This window comes from Pteropus alecto, unplaced genomic scaffold (assembly GCF_000325575.1).
Source record: "Pteropus alecto unplaced genomic scaffold, ASM32557v1 scaffold44, whole genome shotgun sequence".
Lineage (NCBI taxonomy): Eukaryota > Metazoa > Chordata > Mammalia > Chiroptera > Pteropodidae > Pteropus > Pteropus alecto.
Window position 1 is genome coordinate 6,294,299 of NW_006436812.1, and position 13,358 is coordinate 6,307,656.

At 57.5% G+C, this 13,358-nt stretch overlaps 1 protein-coding gene across 2 annotated transcripts in view; it reads right to left on the reverse strand.

Annotated features, from left to right (window-relative positions):
* Positions 1-13,141, reverse strand: part of CACNA1H (calcium voltage-gated channel subunit alpha1 H) — a 71,863-nt gene extending 58,722 nt beyond the window's left edge. For both annotated transcript variants that reach the window (XM_006913990.1, XM_006913991.1), the window contains exon 1: positions 12,843-13,141. In XM_006913990.1, coding sequence (XP_006914052.1) covers positions 12,843-13,141 — 299 coding nt within the window. The remainder of the gene's footprint in view (positions 1-12,842) is intronic.
* Positions 13,142-13,358: the final 217 nt, after the last annotated feature.

The following is a 13,358-nucleotide window of genomic DNA, read 5'->3' on the forward strand; positions in this document are numbered from 1 at the left end:
CCAGGACGTGGTGCCCAGCAAGCCACATGGCTCCGATGGCCATGCCCTGCAGGATGGATCACTGAATGGAGACCCAGATGAGAAGAGCGGCTCACACCCAAGAGGCTGTCCGAAGTATCTGCAGAGGGGAGCTGGGGAGAACCCTACTCACATAGATGGGCTTCGCACTGGGCTCAGACTGGGTTTGGTGTCCCATGCCCATCAGCTGCCTCCTTCGAAACCACTGCTACAGCTGCTGCAGTGGCTCAGAGATCCAAGTCCAGTGGATGAGAGGTTAAGAAGTAGGCACCGCTCCTCAAATGACACAACACAGTTTTCCTATGACCCAGCGACTCCACTCCTGGGAGAAGACAGGGATTCAAACAAAACTTGTACATGACTGTCATGGCAGCATGATTCACAGCCGCCAAAAGGTGGGAACAACCCAGTGTCTGTCAGCAGCTGAACGGATGTGCCCATCCATACAACAGAGTATCATTCAGCCATGAAAAGGAGTGAAGCACTGATACACGTTACGACACAGACGAACCTTGAGAACATAACGCTCAGTGAGAGAAGCCAGACAGACAGAGATCACAGTGTATGATTCCATTCACATGAAATATGCAGACCAGGAACACCGAGACCAAAAGTGGATTAGTGAGTGCCAGAGAAACACAGAGTGACCACTAATGGGATTGGGTCTCCTTTTGAGGTGATGAAAAAGTTCTGAAATTGATTGTAATGACAGTTGCACAACTCTGTGACTATAATAAAACCCACCAAATTGTACATTTTATGTGAGTTGTGGGCTGTATTACATTTTAGCAAAACTTAGAACAAGTGGGCACCTGAGTCGGCCTGCCTGGGTTCTGAATCCTGGGAGCCGCTCAGGGCCCGGACCTACCCACTCCGAGCCTGTTTTCCTCACTGGTAGACAAAACTCGGGTGCTGAGGTGGCCGAGCCCTCCAGGGCTGAGAGAGAATGAGGGGCTCCCTGCGGCAAATGCAGGTGAGCCTCCTCTTCACGGGGTACCGCGCTCCAGGGTCAGAGGCGACCAAGGCCAGACCCACAGGACATGCCCATCTGCTGCAGGCAGGAATGTGACCCAGGACCCAGTATGGCCTTCCAGGGTGAAGGACACCTCCTTCCCAGGAAGACCTGGCCACCCACAACCCTGTCCTGCCTCCATCATCCAGTCCTGGTGATGTCCCAGTGAGGAAACATGCAAATGGAACAATCCCTGCTACCAAGTCGTGGTCGCTCGGTTTGAATCTGTGGACAGGGCACATCTCCCGGTGGCATCTGCAAGAGAGCCAAGAGGCAGTCGCAACAAAGGAATGTAGGATTTGTAATCACAGGACATACAGCATGTTCCAAACCCAAGTGCTTGCCATTTGCCCGCCACATGGGTGACAGTCAATTACCCAATTAGGAGCCACAAACTCAGGCCTGCCCTTTCATACAGAGCAGTCCAGCCCCTGAACTTCAGAAGAGACAGGTTGGCAGGGCAAGAGAGTGCTGGGACACCAGCCGGACCTCGGAGCCAGGTGTGGGATGGCAGCCCCACTGCTGACTCTCAAGGACTGCCTGGACTCCCTGAACCCCCAAGGCCCAGATGCCCCCTTTCCCTCTGCCCCAGTGCCAGGCGACCCCGTCCCTCGCACCAATGCCCAGTTGTTCTACTGCGTAGCGGCGAGGCCAAACTCCCTTCCCTGAGCCCACCCACTGGGGCCCGCATGTTCCCTGAGACAGTTCCGCCTGCCCCTCCTTATTCAAGTGACCCAGATTTCGAATGTAGATTTGAAAAAAAAAAAGGCTCTGGAATATTAAGGAATAAGTGTCAGTAATCCTAGCTTCTAAGACATAGAACTATGGTCTGGGGGTTCACCTTTTCTGAGCCTTTGTGCCCCAGGCCCACTGGCAGGTCATTTCTCTGACACTGCTGCTGGCTTCCAGAATGTTCCTTGAGGGATGGCAACATGAGCCTCCTGCCTGCTCCTTCCCATCAACTGTAGCATCCAGCTCAGCTAATGGGGGGCTAGGTGGGCACCCACCCCGTGTCCCAACACTCAGGGCCTCCTTCCTGCCTCAATCCCACTCCAGACACACCACCTGTCGGCACCTTCTCATGTCTCCCATCCCCACTGGGAGAGGCCCCTCTGAACCCCCTGCCCAAGCCCCCCATGTGGGGCATCCTTCAGATCCTCAAACTCCCACTGAACCTACGATCAACTGCCTGAAGGGTGCTCTCACTACATCAGAACTTTAGGAGCACTCAGCCTGCCACACCCAAGGATGCATCACAGGTGGTCCCATCTTGTTGTAACAGACACAGCAGGCCCATTTTGTGGCCAGAGCCAGGCAGCTGCCCTGCCAGCAGCTCAGGACCCGGGACATGTCCTCATACATTTCGATGAGGCACTAATGCAGGCTGACTCATCAGACTGCAGCCACAGCTAGTCACTGCTCACAAAGACAAAGGGACACAAGCAGACAATGCCGCATGCCACCTTGCCCTGAAGAAACCGGCGCCACCCTCCACACCTTCCCGGCAGGTGGCAGCCACTCCGTGCTCCAGGCTGCTATCCCTGTGGCAGGCTGAGGGCTTGGGAAAGCAGTGGGCACAGGCCAGCTACTCAGGGGACTCTCCCAGATCACACCGAGGCCTGGGTGCCCCGCGTTCTAGAGAAAAGACCTAAGACATTTCTAGGACCTGCGTTTCTAAGACCCAGCCCTCCATCAATGCCCTGTCACCTCTGTCTCCCTGCCTCCATGCCAGATCACTAACCTCCACCACCCTTCAGACAGGCACCCTGGGGCCCACCCAACACCTGCCAGCCCACCTGGCCACAGCCACCTCCAGTAGCCTGAGAGCACTCCACACTCTGCTCACCCACACCCTGGATGATCCCCCCAACCCCACCCTGAACACTATCCACCAGGGAGCAGTAGCCGGCCTCGGCCACAGTAGGGTCTCAGCCATCTGCATGTCTCCTGCCCCAGCCACACAACCAAGCACTGCCCTACAGCCCTGGACAAGGGCCCAGGGGTCACCAAGGAGGACACCCCAGACCCTCCCCAGCTGGGCTGAGACCGTGGGGACTCCAGAGAGCCTGGGCCTGAGGCACCCAAGAAAGCCCAAGTTGGGTGGTGAGGCGGGGGGTGGGCCTTTGGGAGGAGCCCAGCTGGGCCTTTGGGAGGAGCCCAGCTCTGTCTCTTCTCTGGCCACCTGTGGGCAGTGTCTCTCTGTGGCTGCTAACAGGAGGATGTGGCAGCAGCTGGAGCCCAGATGCCTCCCAGAGCCTTTGCTGCCACAGAGAGATCCCCAGCTGGGAATTTAGCCCTCGGCCCTGCCGCCCACACTGCACCCTGCAGGAAGCCCTCCACCTGGCTGAGGGGTCTCAGGACAGAGCCAGGCAGGGCTCAAAGCAACGCTCTGAGGCAGTTGCACCCAAACTGTACCCCCGGAGCAGCAGCAAAGCCCCCAAAGGCACAAAGGGAACACTTGCTGAGTGAAGGTCCTAGACTCCTGCAGGGGTCTCCAGGGGCTCATCCTGGGGGAAGAGGCCAGTCTGGTACAAAGATCTCTGAAGACCTAGTGTCATGGACACACATCAGTGGACACCTCCTTGGGGAAGCCCCCTAGGTGGGGTGGGGATGGCACTGGGCTCCACCTGGGCAAACACCCAGGCACTCAGAGGACATGGGCAGAGACATAACTGCTCAGGGTGTGATACGACCTCCCCTCTGTGAGGCTCAGAATGACTAATTTTTGGTTGGCCTTCCCTCCCTGGGTGGCTCCACTGCTTGCTTGTCAGAGAGCCTGATCTGGTGGCTGATGGAGATTTATCCTAGAAGAGCCTGCCTTCCATTAATAGGTCCAGCACCTCCTGTATTTCTCTCTGGGGACAGTAAGGGCATGCCTGGGGTGTGAGGGCAAGGGAAGGGGCCACTGAAACAAAGCGCCGCAGATGGGGGCTTAAACCACAAGAGTCCTCTCACAGTCTGGAGGCCAAGGGCTGAGATCAGGATGTCATAGGCTGGTTCCTTCTGGGAGCTAAGAAGAAGGGTACATTCCAAGGCTCTCCCAGCTCTGGTGACTGTGGGAAACCCTTGGTGTCACTGGGCTTGTGGATAATCACTCCGTCTGCCCCCATCTTCATGTGGCTTCTTCTGTCTCTTCATCTCCTCCACTTATGAAGACACCAGCATCAGATTCAGGGCCCTATTTCCCCATAAAGTCGCATTCGGAAGTTCCAAGTGGACATGAATTTGGAAGATATTATTCAAGCCAGTACACTGGCCTACCCGTGCCAGGCTGTGTGGACAATGTTCACAACCCCACAACCACACTCCTGGACACTGCACTCCATCCCCAGGCATGGTGCTCCTGCCCCTGTACACCTACCTGTCCCCAACCACTCCTGGCCTCCCCACCCAGCCTAGCTGCTCTACTGGGCCCTGCAGTAACGCTCACAGTATAGGGCTGAGGTTTCACCTTTGTCAAGCCCCAATGCTGCCATCCCTTACACATCTGCTTCGGTCTCCTCTGTGAGCTCCCTGGGGCCAGCCTATGGCTAGGCAGCCGAGACACAGCTGGTCTCGGAGCTCCCGGGTACCTGGGAGGCAGGCGGCATTCAAAGGTCACCCCAAGGGCACCAAATGGGCAACCCAGGATATGGCCTCAGGCCTGGCACTGGGAATGCCCTGTCCCGTGCTCACATCTGAGAACATGAAAGCAGCTTGCTCCTATGGGCACTCCCCATTCCCCAAATGCCTTTGGGGAAGCTCGTCAGTAGCTGGATGAGGCTAAGAAAGTCCTTCCCCAGGTGTCCTTTTCAGAGGACACTCAGTCCTCAGTCCAACAGATGGTCCCAACCACCTAACCTCCCCTTGGACAAGACCCTGTGCCATTGCTCCAACCGGGGCACCTGGCTGGCATGCCAGATGTCTACAGACAACCATGACTAAAGGTCTCAAAAGGCATAGGCCTAGGAAACAACTTCATCCACCAAGGTCCCGTGGCTTTGGGGTGGTGACCCTGGCAATGAGGCTCCAGCCTATAATACCCTGACATTATAGAGTAGGAGGCCCAGAGTAGGAGGAACACCCCAAGCTCAAAGCCCACCCCACTCTGCTGCCTTGGACCTCAGAGACACAAAGCCTCTACCATCTTTGGGAAAAATACCCCCTCAGCCTCTCCCTCCGTTAATGGGTCAGATGCCCCACACCCTCCCTGCAGGCCAGGCTGGGGGACCCCAGGGGAAGCCTGGTTACTTTCAGAGCTGGGGACGGGGCCAGAGGTCTGTGTCCCTATTGGGCCCCTGGAGTCTCCACTGCACGGCCCTCTCGCCAGCCAACCAGAGTGAATCTCACCCTGTCAACGATGGAGGATGGTCACAGGTGATATGGGGGAGAAACCACCCAGGCTGCAGGAGGGAGCTGCTAGCCCCTTATCCTGTGCCCAGGGAGACTTTAGCCCTGGCCTCCCTAAGTGGGGTCACTGAATCCTGGGACCACTGACTTCAGGCCACAGGCCCTAAAGAGGCGTAGGGGTATCCCTACTACAGTTCTCACTCAAGAGCAGTGATGGGCTGAAAGAAAACCACTTCCCACCAGGTGTTCTAACAGATGTAGACAGGTAGAAAAAAGGGAGGAAAGAGAAAAGACTAGAACAAAGTAGTAAGAAAAGGCTGGGGCTCGCAACTGGAGGCCACTGCAGCCCAGAAAAGAGACATTGAGCCCCTCCTTCCCAGGCTGCTGTCCCCGTCACACCAGCGCCAATCTCACTTGGGGGCCAGCCGGTAAAGTGGGGGCCACTGCAAGAGCCCAAAACAGAAAGAAGACATCATGATCAAACAGGCCAGCTGCCGCTTGCCAAGCAGATCGCTACACTGGTGCCAGCGCTGGGCTTTGCAGGCAGAGATGGGGGCTGTATAGTTGTGTGTCCCCCCTTCCCGACCCAGTAGGCCAGGGGGCTCCAGCTGGCTCCCAGCCCCTCCCTGCACTGCCAGCCATTCCTGCAGCCTGCCACCCCGCAATATCAAGGCCCAGGCCACACCCACCTCTGTCCCATCCTCCAATGGCTTTTATCATCAGCTCCCTGTCTTACACCAGGCAGGGCTTGGGATAGTTTTATCCTAGGCGACCTCTAAATTTCAGGAGTCTGGCGGGGGAGTCCGGGATCCCCTCTCTGCCAGTCCTGCCTGGTGCGAGGCTGGTCTGGGACATGGCCTTAGCCCTTGTTGGCATCGCACAGAAGGGAATGCTCTTGGTGCCCCTAAAATCCTCCCATGTCCAAGAAGGGTGCTGGGGCAGAAAGTGGCAGCCACTCACAGCATGAGGCCCCTTGCTCCCCACTGATCCTGGGGAGCTAGAGGCGGCAGCGAACCCACTCAGAGCTCCGAGTACACTCATCAACTATCCCCACTAGTCAGAACTGCAGGGTGACAGCACCACCAATAATACCCTGCTCCTCCCTGCAGCAGGGGAACAGGTGCTCTGGGCGTGGGGACACCGGTGTTCACCAGCCCACCTGCATGCCAGCCACGTGGAGCAGCACACCCTTGCCTCCCTTGGAAGGTGCGTATGTGTTCAGTGGGGCCCCTTCTGAGCAAAACCATGAGCTTTGTGAAGGCAGCACAGCAGAGGCTCCCATCTGTCACCCACGGCAGACAGTGCCCTAGGTGCCTGAACCCACTGCCAACTCATGAGGGCCGGGCTGCTTTCCTTCACACCCCTCCACCTCTGAGGATCCAGACCCTAAATCATGCTGTGGGCTGACAGCTTGACTTCCCTCCTCATGTTTGCCCAGGACCAAGTTTAATTGCCCACCTAGAAATTCAACCCAGGCCCCAACATGACTTACAGTTGTTCCCAGTTGTGTCTAAAGTAACCATTGAGAGAAGGAGAAAGTAATTGGGCTTCTGAGCCACAGAATTAAAAACCCATTTTCAAGAAGAAAGAAAAAGAATATCCCTAATATGGTCTGAAGGGCTACCACCCCACCCCCTTCCTGGGCGGGCTCCAAGGAGCAAGGGGAGAGAGAGACACACGTGACACATGGTAAATCAAGGTGACATATCTCTCGCCTGACCTTGACTGCGCAGAGCTGCTGCCTGGATTCATCCCTACAAAAGCGGACAGGTTGGCCCATCCTCCGCATTCCCTCACATCCAGACCCAGGAACAGGGAGTTTGGCCAGTAATTCAGGTAGGAGGCGTCCGCCCCACCCACTTCAACGTGGGAAGCTCCCTGGACCACCTGAGTGCTCCACGGTGCCAGGGAGGGTGCCCACAGTCAGGCAGGAGGCGTTTGGGTGGTCCAGATATGATCCCCCCCAAGGGCCAAGAGCTTCCTCTGAAGGGCTGGCAATAACCATGGACTCACCTCAGACCTCAAAAGTGTGGTAAAGGCAGGGGGAGCACCAGCGCCTTCCCACCTCCCAGCCACTGCTCCTGCAATGCCAACCTCCACACCTGCCCTTCCACTCCCACCTCTCCTTGACTTCTCCCCGAGTCTGGTCCCAATACTGCTCCCGTCTCGTGGAACCAGCCCCAATCCCAGCTGGAGGCAGACCCATTCCCTGAGCCCCCAGGCTAGCCCATCACCCTCACATCATGCTCGCAGGCTTTTCCTAGCCTCTTTCCCCACAGCCTACTCACTCCCACCTCACCTTCCACCTCACAGCACAACATCACCTCCACCTGCATGGACATATTCCACCTGCTCCAGGACCTCTGCATATACCATTCCTCTGTCTATGACACTCTTGCTCTATGTCCAATCCACCCACGCCCATGTCTCCCCCAACACAGGTTCCTGTGCCCATTGAGCTGATGGACTCTCTCCCTGGGCCCCCAATGGCCTCCATCTAGCCCATCCTACCCTCCCAAGTACCCCCATGGAGATCGTTCCAGCCTCACTCTACTGCAGAACGGCCAACAGTTGGACATGCTGGGCACACAGGAGCTTGCAGAGTCCTGCTGCGTGCCTGTAGGGTAACCCACGGTGAGCCCAGCATAGAGGACAGCACAAAGCTCAGGCTGGTAAAGGTTTGCTGAGTGAGGCCCCCTTTTACAGAGTGTTCAAAGAAGCCTGTCCTGTTCTGCACCACTCCTCTAAGTCTCCCCCTCCCCCCACACAAAGCCTCCTCAGAGTTCAGCTGGGCAGCAGATGTGGGGGCAGGGGCTACACTTGGCCTCACTGCACCACACGCGCAGGGCACTTAATCAGAGCTTCCTGGTCTCCGCTGACTAATCAGACCGCCAGTAAGTTCTAGGGGCACCAACTGCTTGCCTGGCTCTGGGCCCTGTGGGTGCCTGGGTGGGGGAGTGGGCAAGGCCAGAAGTTGAGGCCACTGTGGAGAGAGTTGGGGCTCAGCCAGGATTCTTCCTGGGCAGTTTCAAGGCACTAAAAGTGACAGACAGGGAAGTCAGGTCCCTTTCAGGCAGACAAAACCTTGCCCATACTCATACTTGCTCATACTAATTCCCCCTTCCACACCCTGCCCACCCCAAGGGCCAACGCAGGCACAGATCTGAGCCTGTGACCAGTGCAAGGTCCCCAACAATCGCGCCTTTTTGCCTTCTTGTCAGAAACAAATCCTTTAGAACCACCGAAGAACCTTCCCGTTCCTTCTCTACCACCAGCTCCTATCCAAGTACGTGGTCCAACCCAGCCTCACCTCCTCCAGAAACCCCCCTGAACAGCCCTATTACATTCCACGGAACCCGGAGGATGCCCATCACACAGCCCTGCTCTCACTCAGGGGTCAATGGGAGCTCAGGCTTCTGTCCAGAGGCCCCTCCACCAGTCCCTCCAGGAGTGGCCACCCAGGAACGGGGCTCTGCTTACCCCACCACCTGCAGGTGCCCAGAGATCTCCCCACCATCCCCTCCCCAGCTCTCAGGAGAAATGCCTCCTCCCCACAAAGCCCCCCACCAAGACACTCCTCTCTTAGCCGAGATGTCTTTACTTCCACACCCTGCCCCTGCCAAGCCCTGGAGGCCAGGAACATGCCCTTCCCCTCCGCGCACACAATCAGTGCTCAGCGTGAACACAGGAGCCCTCAGAGAATGAGGTAACAGTGGTGGCTTCAGAAGCAGAGACACACATGCTGTAATGTCTTCAGAGGGAGTCACGGTAGTGCCATGAGCATCGGCCACAGAGCCCAGACCCTCCTAGTCCCCTCCCGCCCCTCTGCTCCCACATTCCACAATTCTATGGGGGCCTGATGGCCTTCCTATCTGCCCAGGCCACCCAGTGCCTGCCTGTGAGCACCCCAAAGGTCAGCCTCTGAGTTCAAGGGCCTGGAGCCTCTGAGTTCAAGGAAACAGACACCTTGGTGCCAGGATAAAAGGACCAGGAACGAGGTGCTGGGGCTCAGAACATGCGAGGAAAGCCCTGTGCCTACGGCAGAAGTGCTCAGAAGTCAAGGGTCATTAGATCAGAAAGGTGAGTACGTGGGACCTACCCACTCACATCAGGTCTGTGAAGGCAGAGAGAGCTGAGGGCACAGGGAGGCAGGTGAGGACAGCCTAGGGCCTGTCCTTTTCCAGATCACTGCCCCACGTGTCCTCACCGGGACAGCCACGCCTGCCATGATCCCTGGGCACTGGCAGCAACCACAAAAGGTATGATGGTTCAGAGAATCAGTTTTTACAAGATGCTTTTAAAGACTTGGATTCGTCCAACCTCACCTCCCTGGCTGGCAGGGCCCTGCTAAGCACGTGGACTTGAGAGTCAGGCTGGATTCACCCAGATCTGCCCTCTGCAGCCACATGACCTTGGCTTGTCTTTTGCCTTCTCCATGAGAGAGAAGGTGGGAGACACCTCCTGGAGGTGCCCATCATCCCTGAGTCCCCAAGTGCCCTCTTGGCCACCTCTTAGTCCCTAAAAACCCTGGCCAAGCCAAAGCCAGTCTCCCTCACTCATAAGAGAACCTCAGCGGGGCCCCCTTCCCAGCTGCCAGCATCCCTGGGGGACTCCGCCCAGCCTAGGTGCTGGGATGCAGCAGCTGCGACACAGTCAAGTGCCTAGTCAGGAACCCCAGGGGAGCCCGGCCATAACGTAACCCAGCTGTACAGCTACAACACAGATCCCACCCACCTTCTGCTATAAATAAACCTGTGTAGGAGAAACAGCACTCGCCCCAAAACTTCCACCACAATTACAGTTTCAAACAGCAAAGTAAATCAATAAAGGTAGAGGCCATCCTCGGAGACTCCTTCACCTTGGATCAGTCTCCCAAAGGCAAAAACAGAACATCTGTGTTCACGTGTGCGGGAAGGCCCTCCACTCAGGGATTCCAGAAAAGTGCAAGGCTTAAGGCAGGCCCGTTCCTTCATTCAAAATGCCAATGGCATCCCAGCTCGGGGACATAGGCTGGGATTCTGCCATCATTTGGGGAGCAAGGTGCTGCTTCACACAGTGTAGGTTCCCAGAGTAAACACCATTATCCTATTTTGGGCTCCAAGTTTACCCTCTGCAGCCGGGGAGGTTCCAGGAAGGACGGTGAGTGTCCTGACATGAACAGCTACCTGCAGGGAGGGATAACTGAGATTTCAGATGCACCATGCAGCCACAGGACACGCCACAATCCCTGGAAAACCCAGCTACACGGACCTCCATCCCCCGGTGTTCCCTGCCAAGGCCACCCCGACTCCCAGGAATCTGAAGCCCCTGCTGAGGCCCCATGGGCTTCCCCAAGGGAGCTGATCCCCACCTGTCCAAGCACGCCAGCTTATTTTAGGTTCTCCCTGTGGCTGACACACACCCCCAGCCAGGGCCTGGCATCTGCTGGAGATCAGCAGCCATCCCCACATGGGCGGGGGCCCTGACAAGCCCACCCTAATGGACAGATATGGTGTTTCGAGAGACTCTGGAGTAAAACTATCCTAGAATCTAAGCTCCTCAACCCCTTGCCTGTCAGAGGGGACGGTTCTCATCCCTAGTTGACAGCCATCAGCACCTTCCTGCTCCTTGGGCCACAGGGCATCTTTCTTCTCCAGTCATGAGTATGTCCAGGGACAGAGACATCAGGAAGTGGTCCAACCAGCCCCATCCCCTGCCCCCTCTGGGCCTCACCCAACCTGCATAAGGAGCACCCCCACCACCTCCCCTCCACTGAGTAACACAAACAACCCTGTTAGACATGACATCCTCAGGAACGTAGCTCCGCCTTGAACACCCAGAACATCAGGACAGGCTTAAAGATTCCCTCAGCCTTGAGGGGACAAAGGAGCCAGGCCCAGGGGCTGTCAGGAGAGAGAAAGTGCAGGCCTCAATAGGCTCCTTCCCGATCTAGTATCTGTGCTGGAAATGACTGACACGCGAGGAGGGCTGGCCTCCTATTCTGTCTGTCCCCGGGCCTTCAGGAGCTGCCCACCACCACACCCAGCCATGCCACCTTCCTGCCAAAACAAAATGGCCCAGCCATCTCCAGGCTGGGTTCTGGAGGAAAAAAACACACCTACAGTCACCCTGAAAACTCAGGCTGGCTGCTGCTCAGAGACCCAAGCCCCAATACCCCAGGATGCCCACCTACTGGCTGCAAGGACTAAGGCAGGCACTGAAGCCTGCTGCTATGCCTTGGGCAGGCCCTACAGCCACCACCCACCATCCTGGACCCAGCATCCTGGACCACCACTACCTCCTTCACAACCAGAAAGCGATTCTGACTCAGCCCATGTTTGGACTTGAGAAAAGAAACATGAGTTTTATTACTTTTTTAGTACAGGTTCCTCTTTTGTATTCAATATTTATACAATTAAACATACAAGGTAAGAAAAATATATACACACATTGCTCATTTCACCTCTGTCTCCCCAACTCTGACAAGAAAAGTTTATGTACAAGCTTCCACTTCTGGCAACCTCCTCTACTCAGCAGTCCGTCCAGGACCTTAACTCCCTCCAGGTCCACGTGCAGGAAGGCTCAGCATCCACAGCGGGGCCACCTGACAACCAGCTCTATCAGCAGACCAGTGTGGAGAACTAGCCAGGAGTCAGGATGAACCAAAGCTGACACTCCCCAAAGGCCACCTGCTGGGGGGCAGCAGACCTGATGCCTGTATCCCAGAAATGCCTCCTGCACAGATCCAGCTCTGCTCTGGAATCTTCAAAGTCTGTGCTGCTCTGACCAGGAACACAAAAAGTGGTCCTTTCCTCTTTCAAGCCAGAAAAAACACCCAGAGAAAGTACCTGAAAAAGGGGCTCCAGGGTGCCAGCTGCCTCCCTGCCCCCCACCCCCAGCTGCGCATGACTTAAATCGGCCCCAGCACTGAGTTCAGCCCAAAAAAGCGAGTTCACAACCAACGTCACTGCCTCTCTCCGTGGAACGTGTAAAAGGCCGGCGAACGAGCACAGCTTCCCGGCTCCCACGGGTCTCCTGAAGCAGCGCTGAGACGCGCAAGACACAGGCTGAAAACTTTGCCTCCTTTACACTAGCTCCTTCCGGCCTATCCCTCCCCAGCGAGGGTCCTGCCTCAGGGCATAAGTTCTCTAAGCCTAGCGAAAACTCTCCTGATTGCAGCCCACGAACGCTCCGGGAGTTCCAATCTCCCCTGACGACTCCTCTCCCCTCCAATCCCGCGGTGGCCTCGCTGTTACTCTTCCATCCCCTCCCGTAATGAGCTGGCTCTGGACCGGGGACACCCATTTGAGGGGGGAGATGCCTGGCTGTCCCCCAAAGCGTGGACCGGGCCAACTCTCTTGGAGAAGCGCTGCCACTGCGTCCCTACCCTGCGCCCCCACGCGCCCGGCCCGAGCCGGGTCCAAGGAGCCTGGGCGCACGGGAATGCACGCTGAATGAGTGTCACGCACGGAATACCCGCACCCTGGCGGCTCGGGAAGGATATGGGTTACAGACCAGCCGGAGACACCAGCTGCGCGGCCGCGTGGTCTGCCCAAGGCAGAAGAAGACAGTGGCCGCCAACGCCGGGTACGGGACGGGCTGCTCCTCGTCGGCGCCCAGCTCCGCGCTGCGCTCTGCTGCCGGGCTCTCGGGGGGCGATGCACGGAGCCCGGACCCACGCTCCGTCTCTTGCCCCGGCGCCCCAGGACTCGCCGGGGACGCCCCCGCCGCCACCGCAAGGCCCGGGGCAGGCGCGCCCAGGGGCACTCGGACCTCGTCCGCCGGCAGCGCGCCCTCGGTCATGGTGGCGGCGGGCAGCACCTGCGGGGGACAGGCGATGACCGGGCCCCAGGAACGACAGTCTCCCCCGCCTCAGGCGGAGCGGAGCTGCGGGAACAGGCGCGGCCGCCGGGATGTCTTTGTCTTTTCTTATTAGAGACAAATGCGCCCCCCGCCCCCTCCCTCCGGCGAGGGCTGGGCTGCCCCTCCCCCACCGCCGGGGCGGGGGCTGGCGCCCAAG